General features: G+C 37.5%; 1 protein-coding gene across 2 annotated transcripts in view; it reads right to left on the reverse strand.

The window, feature by feature from the left end:
• The window catches only part of TRPM7 (transient receptor potential cation channel subfamily M member 7), a 59,061-nt gene that overhangs the window by 4,042 nt on the left and 41,668 nt on the right, over positions 1 to 13,351 (reverse strand). The window contains exons 22-37 of one of the 2 annotated variants that reach the window (XM_054169184.1): positions 12,107 to 12,281; positions 11,462 to 11,594; positions 10,577 to 10,761; positions 9,610 to 9,742; positions 8,422 to 9,137; positions 6,270 to 6,346; positions 5,352 to 5,411; positions 3,859 to 3,940; positions 3,396 to 3,466; positions 3,087 to 3,124; positions 2,350 to 2,375; positions 2,033 to 2,083; positions 1,883 to 1,948; positions 982 to 1,265; positions 561 to 643; positions 3 to 208 (exon numbers count right to left, since the gene is read on the reverse strand). In XM_054169184.1, coding sequence (XP_054025159.1) covers positions 3 to 208; positions 561 to 643; positions 982 to 1,265; positions 1,883 to 1,948; positions 2,033 to 2,083; positions 2,350 to 2,375; positions 3,087 to 3,124; positions 3,396 to 3,466; positions 3,859 to 3,940; positions 5,352 to 5,411; positions 6,270 to 6,346; positions 8,422 to 9,137; positions 9,610 to 9,742; positions 10,577 to 10,761; positions 11,462 to 11,594; positions 12,107 to 12,281 — 2,386 coding nt within the window. The remainder of the gene's footprint in view (positions 1 to 2; positions 209 to 560; positions 644 to 981; positions 1,266 to 1,882; positions 1,949 to 2,032; positions 2,084 to 2,349; positions 2,376 to 3,086; positions 3,125 to 3,395; positions 3,467 to 3,858; positions 3,941 to 5,351; positions 5,412 to 6,269; positions 6,347 to 8,421; positions 9,138 to 9,609; positions 9,743 to 10,576; positions 10,762 to 11,461; positions 11,595 to 12,106; positions 12,282 to 13,351) is intronic. The other variant, XM_054169185.1, reaches the window with a different exon arrangement.

Consider the following 13,351-nt stretch of genomic DNA (forward strand, 5'->3'; position numbering starts at 1 on the left):
ACCTTGCAGATCTAGCACCAGCAATTCTCCTCTTGTATACTCATATGTCCAATGGCTGAAAGCTAGCATAACCTCTTCCAGCATGTTAGTTGGAATTATTTCATCACCGTTGTTGTTGTTGTACTTCCTAAACTCCCCAGTCATGCACTCTTCAACTGCAAACCACTGGCCAGCAGAATGGCAATATAAGAGGAAAACTTCCAGGAACCTAGTAAAAATCATACTTAATGATTATGTATTTCCAAAATAAATGGCACATACATCATTGCTACTACACTTTTATTCAATTTACTAGTAATTTGACACTATTACGACAGTCATTTATATTATCACACTAAGCTAGAATTAGTGCAAAAAGTATCAATGAATACTGCCAAGGGTAATTGTGCTGAACACACTCACAGTAATGCTCTAAGACACACACACGTAGCAGTACCTTAATATTTGATCCGTCTCTTAACAACCCTGGAGCCACTCCTCTCTGTCAAAAGCATGCAACATAAGGGAAGCTTAACTCAAGCCATTTGAGGAGGATGATGATGATGATGAAATACACTCACCTTGGAGAGTATGGAATGGATTTGGGCTTCATTTGATTGAAAGCGAAGGTGAGCTTCTGTGCTGCCCTCTGCTGCTGAATTTCCTACAATTCAAACCCATATGTCATTAGCTGCATTATGTGACAGGAAACATTAAGGAGCCAAAAAGGCAGCAGCAACAGTAAGGGTCTGTCTCCCCAAGACAGAGTAACAAATTACTTGCTCTTTAAATTATGTCTGCATTTTAAGAATTTGAGCTTTGTGATTACGTAAACTCTGCTGGAGCAGAGTTTTTAAACCCTTTAGCTCACACAGAAGGGTTCATACAGAACCCCAGACTAACTTCCTTCTTTTAAATCATATCCTAGTTTTTGGAGTGGGGAATTCACAGTCATTATACAATGCCTGTCTATGTTTAGTAATTGACAGGGCTAAAACTTACTCTCAAGCACAAATGTAACACAGTGTCCTCCTTATAAATGCTTGACCAAGTATTCACAACTTCGGGAAGAAAAGACTTGATGATATAGAGATGTCCTGATTTCAGGATATCATATTCTGACCATGTGCATACTACTTTAAGAGCTCGACGTAAACCTCCTCCCATCTCCTCTTTACTTAAAAATTCAATTTTAGCACAGAGTCCCAGCTGTGACCAGGAAGACATGCTGTTGTTCAGGATGTTGGGAGAGCTTTCTTCAAGGCGATACACGGTGACTGGCTCACCTGTGTTACAACACAAAAAAGCAGTTACTGCCTTGCCCAGGTTTAAAATGAACTGAAAACCTACAGTTTCTTTCCTTTCAACATGCTACAATATGAATTACTAACATCCTGAATTAATGAAAACATTTATACCACTCATTGGGAAGACCCTCTCTCCAGCTTCTTTCAAACAGAACAGACTACAGCAGTTTGGTTCTCCTTATTAGAGCTATTAAGGGCATTGTCCAAACAGAACACTGAATACATTCTGTTTAGACTTTGAGTCAAGACAAAAGAATCCTTCCGCAACAGTTTGTCACAAAAAGTATTAATACAATGTGTGTATATCACTCTATCACCATTTCTGAGGACAACCACAATTAGATCTAGATTTCATGCTCAAGTGAGCTGCCCTAGAAAAGGTGTCACAGTCATATTTTACAGATTGACTTCAGACTTTTTTTAGTCAACTAAGACTTTAGTTTCACACTTGCTGTGAGCAGCTGTTAAGTTTGGCTTGATCTTTCTATATTAGAAGGAATTTGTACAGGGACTACTTTTGGTGTCTTCCCCAAGAGGTCATATTGAACCAGCCACAAGAAGTACAATTCTTACCACTTGAAAGCACAAATTCTTACCTCTTGGAGGCACAGGAGTGAATGGAATACTCTGTGATAATCTCATCAAGTTATTTCTTTCTACAGCTAGAGGGAAATTACAGCATTTGTTAAAGTTTAAGGATCTAATTAAACGTCATTAAAAATATGAACATTAGTACAAGGACTGACCTGAGTAATAGTAATTTATATCCATGATAGGCTTGAAAGGAGAAGCAATGCCTGAAAGAGATTAAAAAAAACCCCCAAGAGATACTGCTTATTCCCTGCATTGTGTATTAAAGTTGCCACATGCAAAGGACACTTTCCAAGTATTTCAAGTTTGAAAAAGTTTTGCTGTGTAGAAAGTGCATTACTGAGCTTAGCCCTTCAATACCTCCGGGTGGGAAATAAGGTGGTGCTCAATAGCATACTATTTATTAAAGAAAGACCCAAAGAGTTGCTTCCATGGAAAGCTCCCACCTTGTTTATAGCAGAAACCATCTTACCATTCAGTGCATCTTCTTCAGATGACCTGTGAAATGCCACAAAACCAACAGTCACTGCTTCTTAGAAACTCTGCATTCACCGATTTTGACACATCATCCTAGGGCACCTTGTTAACCTCACCCTACCACTTTCACCCTAGGTTTTTTTCCCAAGGGCAGCACAGGTTTCTTAATTACAAACCAGTAATGGAAGGCTGTTAACTAAGCTCAATGTTTTCAGAGCTACACTTTAAATACCACCAAGTCACGTACCACATTATGCAAAGTTTGCATCACAAGAGCTCATTCCCACAGAGGTGCTTTAATTAAAACTTGTTCACAACAGCTTACCCTTCTGTTATCAGATTAACGAGGTAATGGCTTTAACAGCTAACTCAGGGAATAATTGTTAACAAGTGCAAATTCTGTGCAATTTCAGAGAAGGTTTACAGTTTGCAAGGTTGGGTAAAGACCTTTACCAGGAAGCTAGCTCCTTAATAAGTGTCAACAAAGTAATTTTCATTTAAGGGCATGTTTTGCCCTCTGACATGTGACCCCATTAATCTAAATAGAATCTGTCGCAGCATTCCAGGGAACACATTCAGTTATTCGTTAGGAGAGGTGGGGGGAAAAAATGCCCTTAAACCTTGTTTTTTCATTACATGAACAATACTGAATAACACTATAGCCAAAGACAATAAAAGAAAAACAAGCTACAGAGCAATAAAAATCGCTCAGTTAGCAGAAAGCTTACTTACATTTGACCGCTGTTTGAAGGTCTACCTTGCAACCAATCCTTTAAAAGAAAGCAGAGGGAAAACAAGTAAGGTTTTACTTTTGTAATTAAAACATAGTCCATTCAGTAGGAGGTGGAGTGGTAATGGGTTTTAAGACCCTGCAGTACTTCCTGTCTATTGGAAATCCTTTGGCAAGCTGCGCTGAACTGCAGTTGAATGAAGACTCAAATACAACTGAGGTACAAACCAGTGTTACTCTCTCCACAGTTTCGTCTTCATTTTTTCAGTTTCTAGCTCTGCTTAGCAACAACAATAGAGGCAGATACAAACCGTCAGTAAGGCTGCTGTAGAGTCTACTTGTTGAGCGTCTTCACTAGACGGCCTTCTGCTCTTGCTGTACACTACAAAAGAAAGAGATTTGTGACTGGACAAAGAATGGCACGTGTCATTGTTACTTGCCTATTTCCTAATAGAGCAAGCATCTGACTCCTTAATGAGGCGCTCCTAAAAAAGCCTGATGCACAACTGTCTGAGCTGCACAAGTTTCCAGCAGGGTCCTGACTGTATCATTTAGATTTTTATGACTTCAGCTATCTGTGGCAAATACACAGCAACAGAGTTAAGCCAGCATGACTAGAAGAACCACAATGAACCACAAGAGCAGATACGAGTAGCACTAGCCATGAAAATACTTCAGGATGCTTTTTGTGTTTTCTTGTTATCTTCTTGGAATATGCATTATCAAGACAAGGTAGAAAGAAAATTAGATCACCTGAAAAGGTGACACACTTACTTTGTTCTGAATGGACTCCCAGAGGATCAGTAAACCCACCACAAGAACTAGATTGTCTTAGACCACAGTTACTTTGAAGACCCTATGAAAATCAACCAAACAAAACAATCAACCACATACCATTAGTCACCACTGTCATTGTTTTCAACTACTACTCTTGACATACAACCTGCCCAGTTCTCTTTTCTAGGACTATCTAGGAGTTCTATTAATTTTTTTTTTAAAGGTTTTTGTACTTCTGGATGTGCCTCAAATATGAGGTACAGAAATGTAGAAGTTGAGTGCAGAATTCAGTCAAAATGCTCTCCACGATAGCCATCAGCTTTAATGTTTTCAGGTGCACATTAGGACTACTGACACACATTGAAACATTTCTTTTAAAGGGAATGTCACAATAAACTACAGAAATACACATCACACTGGATCTCTATAAGCACCAAGTTGTCACATGCATTTTACTAGCTATCAGTTCTCATTTAGTATGGCTCTGGTTCATGTTGTTTTGACCCACTGAAAATAGGAATAAAATCCTATGATGACACGCCACATAAACCCCTACATTTTATGAAAGCAATATCCTCAGGGATGTATTCCTTAATAATAATTACAGATTCTCTGGATTATCTACTGACGTGGTCAGCTTTTGGCAACAAATATTTCTCTTGTATAAAAGAAAAGCTGTTTCATCACAAACTAGAATTACATGTAGAGTGGCAGAGGGCTGGAGCATTCCTCAGGACCAGCCTATCAATTCTGACGGTTATCTGAGTAAGAAGGAAAAATTCTAGGGTTCCTATTCTTCACAATCTTGAATTCAGAATGCAGTGTCCTGCTTTTGATTCCAAGATTTTTAATAGTTAGGAAATGTCACCCTTACCTCTAAGGAAACAGACCCCTAAACACATATACATACTCACCCCTCTATGTATATCTCTCTGTGGCCAAAATGTGTATCTGTACTTGCACGTCTAGTGTGTATGTATGTGTGCATATACACACACAAGACAGACTATTCCTTTACATCCCCCAACATAAGTACTTCACTGGAATGCAACACAGAATGTATCTTCTGAACATTTTAGATATATATGCATTTCTATAGTCAGCTCAGATTTTCAGCATCTTATAATCAATATCTGCAGTGTCTACATGAAAGCTAAGAATGAAAACAGTCCTACCAGTTAAGATGGGACAACCCTATTACTCAGGGTTTAAGAACAGTAGTACTATCTGGAAATGCTGTTGAAGTCTGCATCCCAGTAGTACCAAACCCTGGAGCTATTTAGACTTACAGCTGAATGTCTCCTTGATGTGTTTGTACAAAGGTACAACTTGCCTTTTTTTTTTTCCCCCTCCCCTTTTTAAAATCATCACCAGTTTTCACTTACATATAATGACAGAAGAAAACAGAATTCCCTGTCTTCACGGTAAAGAATATATCAAATATGTGGTGAAAGTAATGTCTCTAGGAAACAGAAATACTCTTTACTTACTTGAAGTCTGGTTGTGTCCATGCCCTCCAATATAGCTTTTTTGAAGTCTTCCTGTTGCTCCTGTTAAAAACCAAACCAATGGAAACTGTAAACATTATTGCCAAAAAAACCCATGCCAAAAATAAACACACAAACAACGCGGGGTTTGGTCACACGTTGTAGTTTTCAGGAAGTCCACAACAAGCAACTCAACTAAATACAGACACTGAAAATGGTCATAATGCAAGCCTCAAGTAAGATTCTCCACCAAATAAGGGGTAACTGCAAATTTTAACTTCTATTTACTAACTTATCTTTAACAGTTATAGTGAGAAAACTTGCCTTTTTTATACATACTTTTCAACTCGGGGATGGGCTTGTAATGATTAATCCCTTTGCATGCAGTTATTTTTATTATACTTTAATAAAATGAAAATTATGCATCATTTGAGTTCAGGACAACTTTATTAGAAAGGTCTTTTCCTCTCAGAAGCACAATGAACAGTTTTTGCCACTTTAAAACACACTATACACTATCACCATTCCCTACAAAATATCACGGAAGGTCACCAAAATCTTCCAAAATGCTAATCTTTACATTTGTGAGTGTCAGATGTTTCACTACACACTAATGATGTGATACATAATTTTATCTCAATTCACAGTTGTAGTCAGCTTTCATCACATCAGATCTTGTTTAACATTTCATTAGTGCCATGTTACAAAGTACTTGGTGTGTACTGAAGGTTGCAGGAGTTTTCACTCGATTTTACTTGGTTTAAATCGTAAACCAGATCACATTCCTTCCAGGCTGCATTTTGCAAGTTCTTTGATTATATTTGCTCTTATGACTTATTGAAAACATATTGAGCAACTACAGTTAAAAAAAATAATGATTCCCCCATTAAGATGTTTGACAGAAAAGTCTTCCATACTTACCTCGATATCAGCACTTCTGTCTTTAATTTTGCTTGCTGCCTCTTTAAACCGCGTTAACTCCATGCTGTCTCTGTGACCTTTGACACAGTGAATTCAAAAAGAGAATTCAAAATCAAAGGCAACCTCCAATGTTCTGACCATGCCAACAGTTTGCATCACCATAGCCAAGAGTTACAAACCATCTAAGTTCTGCGTGCTTGTTTGCACTACAGAAGAATTTACAAAACACTGAAACAGAAAATCAGTGTAACAAAATATTAATATGAAACTACTGCTTTTCCCACATTAAAGAGAGGATTACCACAACTCAGAAAGTAAAACTAACATTTAAAAATTTTGGTCAAGCCTATGTTCCTCGTGTGAAAGGAACAAGGCAGTCAGAATTACAGTATTTTTATGTGCATCTGACCAAATGAAGGAAAAGCAGACAGCTTCCTTGAGGTAGCTTTTACAACATACCCTTCATCCTCCCAGTTGCGAAAAAAACCTTCTTTTACAATTTTACCAAGGCACATGGCTTTGTAATGAATGATAATCTACTTGGCTTCACAATGGAAAGCTGCACTGTCTGACAAGGTTTATGAAGTGTGAACAGGGAGAATGAAAAGTATATTCTAAATGCTAGAGATGTCAAGAGGACCATACACAAAAAATTTGGCTCCAGTAAAATAAGTATAGTTAGTAGTCAAAGTTATTAGTGGTGAAGTACATTCAAAGATTAGGTAAGAGTTATACAATCACTGTCCATTATTTGTTCAGTCTGGCTTTCTGTATCTAAAAAAAAGTATTCTTTGCTTAAACCATAAGGAAATTGTAAACAAATTGCTAGTGCCTGTACGAACGTGTAGATGGTCTTGCCATGCACACATGGATCTAAAAAGGCATGTAGGGAACTTCTTAAAACTCCAGGTTTCAGAGCAGTAGAATAAACCCTTGTCTAAATATTTCAATTTTTACATCCTCAACAAATTTTTGGGTGACACTGAAACATCCCTGAACTAAGGCAAGACAACACCTCTGCACACAACCTGACAATTCCAGATCGTGATGATCTGCTATACACTGAGTGTACTTTAAGCATCATCTAATTTACAGAAACCAGTTAGTAAACCCACACCTGTGTTTTGCAATGAATCTGCCACTGTTTTACTGCTCAAATATGGAGGTAACTAACCAAAAATGTGCACCTTTTTACTTTTAAGCAAAACTTTAGAGGAGGCATAATGCTGTATTTAATAATAGGACTTTAGAACTGTCTAAAGATACATTAGCCTAGGCAACAGTGGAAGATCCCAGTGTCTTAACAGTGTTTAGAAACATAGGATCCCTCAGCTTGACACAGATAGATACCACAAAGATATTTGTCCAGGATTCCATCAGCCTGAGAAGTCTTCTGTAATTATGTTGAGAAATAGACAATATTTCTGATTTATGCCACGACAAGGTAGGAGCTTTATAACGAGGCACAAAAAGTTTGTCTACAATGCCCATACCAAGTTGTAGAGCTGCTAATTGCACAACACTACTCAACAACTGGCTAATGTTTTTCAGAAAAATATTGTCTATATGACAGAATTATAAAGAAATGGTAAATTAAGTTAAAAACATTCGAGCAACATAGGGAAATTAGAGTTGTTAAAAGCAAAAAAAAGCAGAGCAAAATGGTAGAATAAAGTCACCTGCAACCGGAATACACCCAAAATACTATACAATTCTTGATAAGTCAAACCTTGTGGCTTAGATTTGGTCCACAGTTTATGAAGTAGTCCCATAAGGATGTTAGAACATAAATCTTGGGTTTGTAGTTCCATTGCATGGACATGTTGACTTTTGGAAAGTTCATCTTTAATATTCAATTTTCCACGTAAGCCGCTGCAGCTGACTGTTGATGTCAAGTCGCCAGTTGACAAAGAGAACTTCATTTTGGGGTTGTTCTTCGTTAAGCTGACAGAGAACTGGTGATCACATTTGTCAACTCTGCAGCTGTAGTTATCATTAGTGTCACTCTCATCATGAATAAAACCACAATTAATGTATCCTCCATTTTCAACACAAGGTTGGGTGAAAGCAAGGCAAGCAGAGCCAGAAGCAAGAGGATAAGAGCAGCTAATAACGACTTCAGGACATTCAGAATCTACTTTGTTATACTTACCCACAAATGCACCAAATTCTACATTATTATCTCCTTCTGTAGCCTTAGAGAAAACAGTCTCTTCATGCTTTGCTGAAGAATCCAGCTGACTTTTGCAACTGGGCCGAGATGGAGTGCTAACAAAAAACTTAGCTGTTGGGGATGTTACATGAGGCATGCTGTTGGATGAATTGCCTAATTTTTTACTTTTACTAGCGGATTTTGAAATCTCTGCAGCCTGTATTCGTTGGCGAAGTTCTGGAGGAGAAACAGCATTTGCAAATAAGGCACTGCCTGAGGAACCTGCCTCTTGAAAGTTTATGTCTTCTCTTCGGGGAACTAGAGCTAACTCCTGACCAATTGTTTTATGTTGAACTTCTTTATCATCCCGTGGAGCAACGTTACAGAGCAAAGCACTATTACTTTCAAGGCCTCCTTGTGGAAAAGAACCAAAGACGTTTCCAATGCTATGCTTTTTCCACACTGAAGACCTCAGAGAGCCATCCTCAATGAGGTTTTGTGCCAAATGCTTTGAAATGCTCAATTCCCGTGTGATTTCATTATGAACCTTGCTAGCTTCTGAAGCTTTCTGTGCAGTCAGCGTTTTCAGAGTATCCACAGTTAAAGCGGAGAGGTCCTGCAGGTGGCCAATCTGCGAATCTAAAGACTGCAATGACCGTTTTATGTAGTTGACACGATCACCAACTTCCTTTATCTGAATGCACATTTGTTCCACCCTAAGAAAAACCAAATTAGGAAGTAGCTATGAAAGACATTTTTCTCAGTGTGCAAAACAAACATCGCTGCAACTCTTTCTGCCCATTTAATAAGGATAAAATCCCACTGAAATGTCAAGATAGCATCCACTATAGTATTCCACTAGGTTTATAATATATTTGTATTAATTTTTGACTCAAAGGATTAACATACACACCAATGGAGGGCCTGCAGCACTTTTTCAAATGCATCAGTGCACTAAAACATCATTAGAAACAAAATAACACAATTGCCTCATCTTACTGGGTGCTGCTACAAATCGGGAAGCATCACTAATCACATTAAGTTTCTCTACAGAAACGGAAAGACATGACTTAAAGTCTGCACAGTTTCTTGATCTGTATTGTACCCTCCTCCTTAAAGCACATTTTAAAAAAACCTGCAAAAGTTCCAAGCTTCTCTATTCATAAAATGTATTTGCAAATGTTCTACCTTTCAAATGTGACACGAATCCTTTCCTCACTTCCCGAATGAAATTTATCATCCTTCTCATTGAAATACATCTCCACACAGAGCTCTTCAAAATCATGAAGTTTCTTTTGATCCTCTTCTGTCAGGAAGAGTTCTAAAGAGAGATGAAACAGAGTAAAGAAGATGGATATGCAGTGAAGCAGCACAGGTGCTGAAAACTAATACTTACAACTTCACAAAGGGTGTTAAAAATAAAACAATGAAAACAAAATATAACTAACAACAACAACAAAAAAATCACAGTGCCACCTAAGACCCTTCCTTTCTCAAAAGCTCAAGGTCAAAGATTTCAGCTTTAGAAAACATAAGTAATTCTGAGAGGATCTGTGCACAATATTATCATTCTTTATGCTCCCTACCCTCCAGTTCTTTTTAATTTGAGGCAGAAGTTAGACTCCTTAGTTGGATTTCAGGATCTGCGGAACACTTTTTCCCCCCCTTTCTAAATTTTCAAAGGTTTTCCTGTAAGAACAGAAGTATTGAAGAAAAGAAGATTCTTCCTCCATTAATACTAAGAGGAATTCTAATCTCATTCATTTGTTTGGCTTTGTCATAAATTAGTTTCAGTGGAGACTTCCAGGGGTTATGGATTTCACCCTTCAAAACAACAAAACCCACTGGGGACTTGAAGAGAATTAGAGGCCTTGAACAACCTGGTCTAGTGGGACGTGTTCCTGCCCATAGCAGGGCGTTTAGAACTAGATGATCTTTAAGGTCCCTTCCAAACCAAACCATTCTATGAATCTATGAGTATCAAAAACATGGAAAATCAAGACCTACTTCAACTTCTTTGAGACTGTATTATATTCTTAAAGGCAAACAACCATACCTATTACTAAAGGAAACAACATAGCATTTTCCTGACAGTTTGTTTTAATCACGTTTTTGAAAAGGTACTGCAATTTTTTTGGATAACAAAGGTTCATACTTGGCCCATCTGAAGTCTTGTCTGTCTTTCTTCTTTTACATATGCAACAGAACAGGGAAGCCATGTGGCTAAGAATAATAAGTGGTGGAGGCAGAACAGGTTTTTCATGGTAGGCCATAATGAAATGATAGCGTTGGTACTTCCACACAATGTTTGAAATTGCCTTGACTTGTAAATACACGTTGCTGAAATAAAACACAAAAACATTAACACATTGAGGTGGGTTTTGGGAGCCTGGGGGTGAGTGGTGTTTGGGGTTGTTTTCTTGTTTGGAGGTGTTTTGTTTTTGTTTAAACACTTTGATAACAATTCTGAACCTAGTTAAGATAGTCACAAGAGCATATTTGTTTTTACTACAAAATCATTCTAGTGGAAGTCAGAAACACATTCAAGAAAACACCATGCTCCAAAACAAGGAGACAGTTTAAAAAAATTCTCTCATCTGGCAGCATCTCACTAACCTTCCTCAGAAATACATCAGTTTTAAGTACCACATTACAAAGTACTTGGTGTGTACTGAAGGTTGTAGGAGATCCAATTTCAAGTTTTGGGAAAAAAACATAAACTAACTAAACTCAGATTTTTAGATCAGATAACATTAATGCTGCAGCATGCCATTCCTCACTGTTAGTGAGCTACTCCTAGAAATCCAACGCTTGCAGAGAACTGTAGAAGAATTTATCCTACAACAATTCATCTCCTTCAACTAGAGAATGTTAAATGAATTTAGGAACGTAAGTGAACATACAGCTGAAGAAACAATTTCATTCTCTGAAAAAAAGACATTGCTCTGAACCTGCATCAGTTCTTATTCTGTCATCTTATTGCAGTGAAATACAAAATTATCAAAGGATCATTAAAAATTAACGACTTTCATATACTTACTTGAAAAATGCAATAAGAAGATTAACCATAATTATGTACTGTACAAAGAGGTAGACAGCTTGAAGAAATGGGGTCAGCCATGTTCCTGGGCCACAGAGATGAGCAACTTTTTCATCAGAATTGTTTGCACATACTATGTGAGGGGGGAGAAAAAAGATACAGAGTAAATATGCACTGTTTATTAAGTGATCTTTTTAATTTTTCTAAAGATTACAACCACCAACTACCATGTACAGCTTCTGCAGTTACAAATATCTCCATGCACTTAGGAATATAGTCATTAAATCTAGCAGACAGTTTTTTCTTTAATACTGTAGTATAATCAAACTACTGGGTTTTTAAAAAGCACAATACACAACCAGAGTTAAAATTTTTGTCTTGACAGCTGTGGGGGAATTCCAAAATCATGCATTGTGAGAGAATGTGATTAAGAAGAGTCTTTATTTGAGGCCATTTGAGCTTTATGGAAGATAACAGAAAAGTCAAGTCAGTTATCCACCTGCAGCCCACAGAGAAGGGATAATCCAATTAACAGAATCAAATGTCAACAATATTGGGCATTTAATTTAGTAAAATTAGAATTTCCTAAGATCTTGAGAAGACAAAAGTTTCTTTGTAATGGCTTTCAAAATTGCAGTGTCTTACCATCAATTTCATAGGCATACACTTCACCAAAAATCATCCAGTATGGATGAAACACAATATCTCTAGCAAGAGTCCAAGAGGGCGCTTCATCAGGATACAGTATTGCTTTCCGGGGAACACCAAAACTAAGCAGTACCAGTGCCATAATCACCACTATGTAAAACATGTTGGCCACCTGTTTACAACCACAAAAAAAAAGGCAATTAACCCACAAGGTCAAAACTATGATTTCACAACTCTTCTGCAGTGACAGTGCAAGCTTGATGATTTCTATGTACTACATATAGAAAAGAGCATAAGAAATACAGATTTCAGTCAGAAAACTTTCTTACGTAAAGAACCTTGAAAGAAAAATTTGGTGGGTTTCCTGTCCTTTCTTACAAGGCATTCAGTCTCCATTCCCTTTGGTCAAGGATACTATTTCCTTTCTAACTCAAATTATGTATTATGTGGATAAGCAGCAGCTCACAAAGAGCAATATTACTTCCTAAATACACTCAATAGCTGCACAAAAGGCAGAGGTAGTTTTTCTAGGGCTGAAACACTGAACCCTACACCTCTTGGAAGAAATGAAAGTGAGAAATGAGCAATTTGATGCTTTAATTTCAAAGGATTCAAATTTGTAAGACCATTTTATGGGGGAAGAAAATAAATACCCCTTCCACCTTCATATATACAGTTCACAAGCCTTAATACACCTTTTTCAGTATTTACAATAGCTCACTGACAGTAAAGTTATTTATTTTTAAGTTTGAGTACTTTTCTGTGAGAAGACAAGAACAGAGGCACAACCTATTCCCACTTTTGCATAGCACAAAACATAAAGGTGCTTTAGGACACAAAAGTCTTACACTAGAGAGCGCAAAGGCAAGGAAAAAAAGACTATAAATAAATCTCAGATTCAAAAGGGAAGCAATGCTAGATGAATCAAGAAAAAAGGCATCATGTTATTCATGCAAGTCTCTTGACATCCAAGAAGAAAACAGACCAGAGAAGGATGATTTGCCAGCTTTTTACAGATCTGTGAGAGAGAAAACTCCAGAACAGAGGAAAACTCCTAAACTTGTTTTCACAATACATCCAGTTACATTGCAGCTAGCCAATTCTGCACACTGAGATTCTGACACCAGGATAAGCAATCTTTTTCCAAGTAAAACTTCGAGATAAGTTGCGAATGGATGCAGTAAGAAAACACATATTTCAGTTGGGGAATAATAAGAAATCCACTGACAAAGCAGTCCTTAC

This window comes from Dryobates pubescens, chromosome 17 (genome assembly GCF_014839835.1).
Source record: "Dryobates pubescens isolate bDryPub1 chromosome 17, bDryPub1.pri, whole genome shotgun sequence".
NCBI lineage: Eukaryota > Metazoa > Chordata > Aves > Piciformes > Picidae > Dryobates > Dryobates pubescens.